The sequence below is a fragment of the Eurypyga helias genome, unplaced genomic scaffold (assembly GCF_000690775.1).
Source record: "Eurypyga helias isolate BGI_N326 unplaced genomic scaffold, ASM69077v1 scaffold4117, whole genome shotgun sequence".
Classification (NCBI taxonomy): Eukaryota; Metazoa; Chordata; class Aves; order Eurypygiformes; family Eurypygidae; genus Eurypyga; species Eurypyga helias.
This window is the reverse complement of record NW_010259641.1, coordinates 11,970-12,608: the sequence shown is the minus strand read 5'-3', so window position 1 is coordinate 12,608 and position 639 is coordinate 11,970. Positions and strand designations below refer to the sequence as shown.

At 50.2% G+C, this 639-nt stretch overlaps 1 protein-coding gene across 1 annotated transcript in view; it reads left to right on the top strand.

Annotated features, from left to right (window-relative positions):
- Positions 1 to 269: 269 nt before the first annotated feature.
- Positions 270 to 639, top strand: part of CHIA (chitinase, acidic) — a gene marked incomplete at its 5' end in the record, with an annotated part of 1,538 nt that continues 1,168 nt past the window's right edge. The window contains 2 exon segments of the mRNA XM_010154704.1: positions 270 to 393; positions 518 to 639. The exon segment at positions 518 to 639 is cut by the window's right edge and continues 17 nt beyond it. Coding sequence (XP_010153006.1) covers positions 270 to 393; positions 518 to 639 — 246 coding nt within the window.

The following is a 639-nucleotide window of genomic DNA, read 5'->3' as shown; positions in this document are numbered from 1 at the left end:
GCTGCTGAATGTCATTGGGAAACATCTCTCTGATCACAGAATGCCAGCACAATTCCCACTCTGCCTTGACATCTGCTCCCCTCCTCTGGAGAGAGAATGGGCTCCAGCACTGACAAGGCCAGCTCAGAAAAGCACTTGAAAAACCCAGATTTGCAGAAAGTGGGGACGCAGCCAGGGATGGGGTGGGGTAAAGGGCCAGCGCTAAGGGAACAATCAGGTCTGGGCGACTGAGCAGACCAGGAGACAGATGCAAGCCATGTTCTCCACAGGTACTTGGACTACATCCACGTCATGACTTACGACTTCCACGGCTCCTGGGATGGATTCACTGGGGAGAACAGCCCTCTGTACAAAGGCCCAGCTGACACTGGTGACCTTGTCTACTTCAATGTCGTAAGTACATATTCCCAGACCGTGTGACAGATGATTATCATGACACCACTGAACAGAAGTTTAAGGAGTCATCCTCCTGCCTACAAATCCTGGCACAGACTTGAACCGTTACATTTTTTTACAGGATTATGCTATGAACTATTGGAAGAACAATGGTGCTCCGGCTGAGAAGCTCCTTGTTGGATTCCCAACCTATGGACATAACTACAACCTCCAAAACCCATCTGACACTGCTGTTGGGGCACC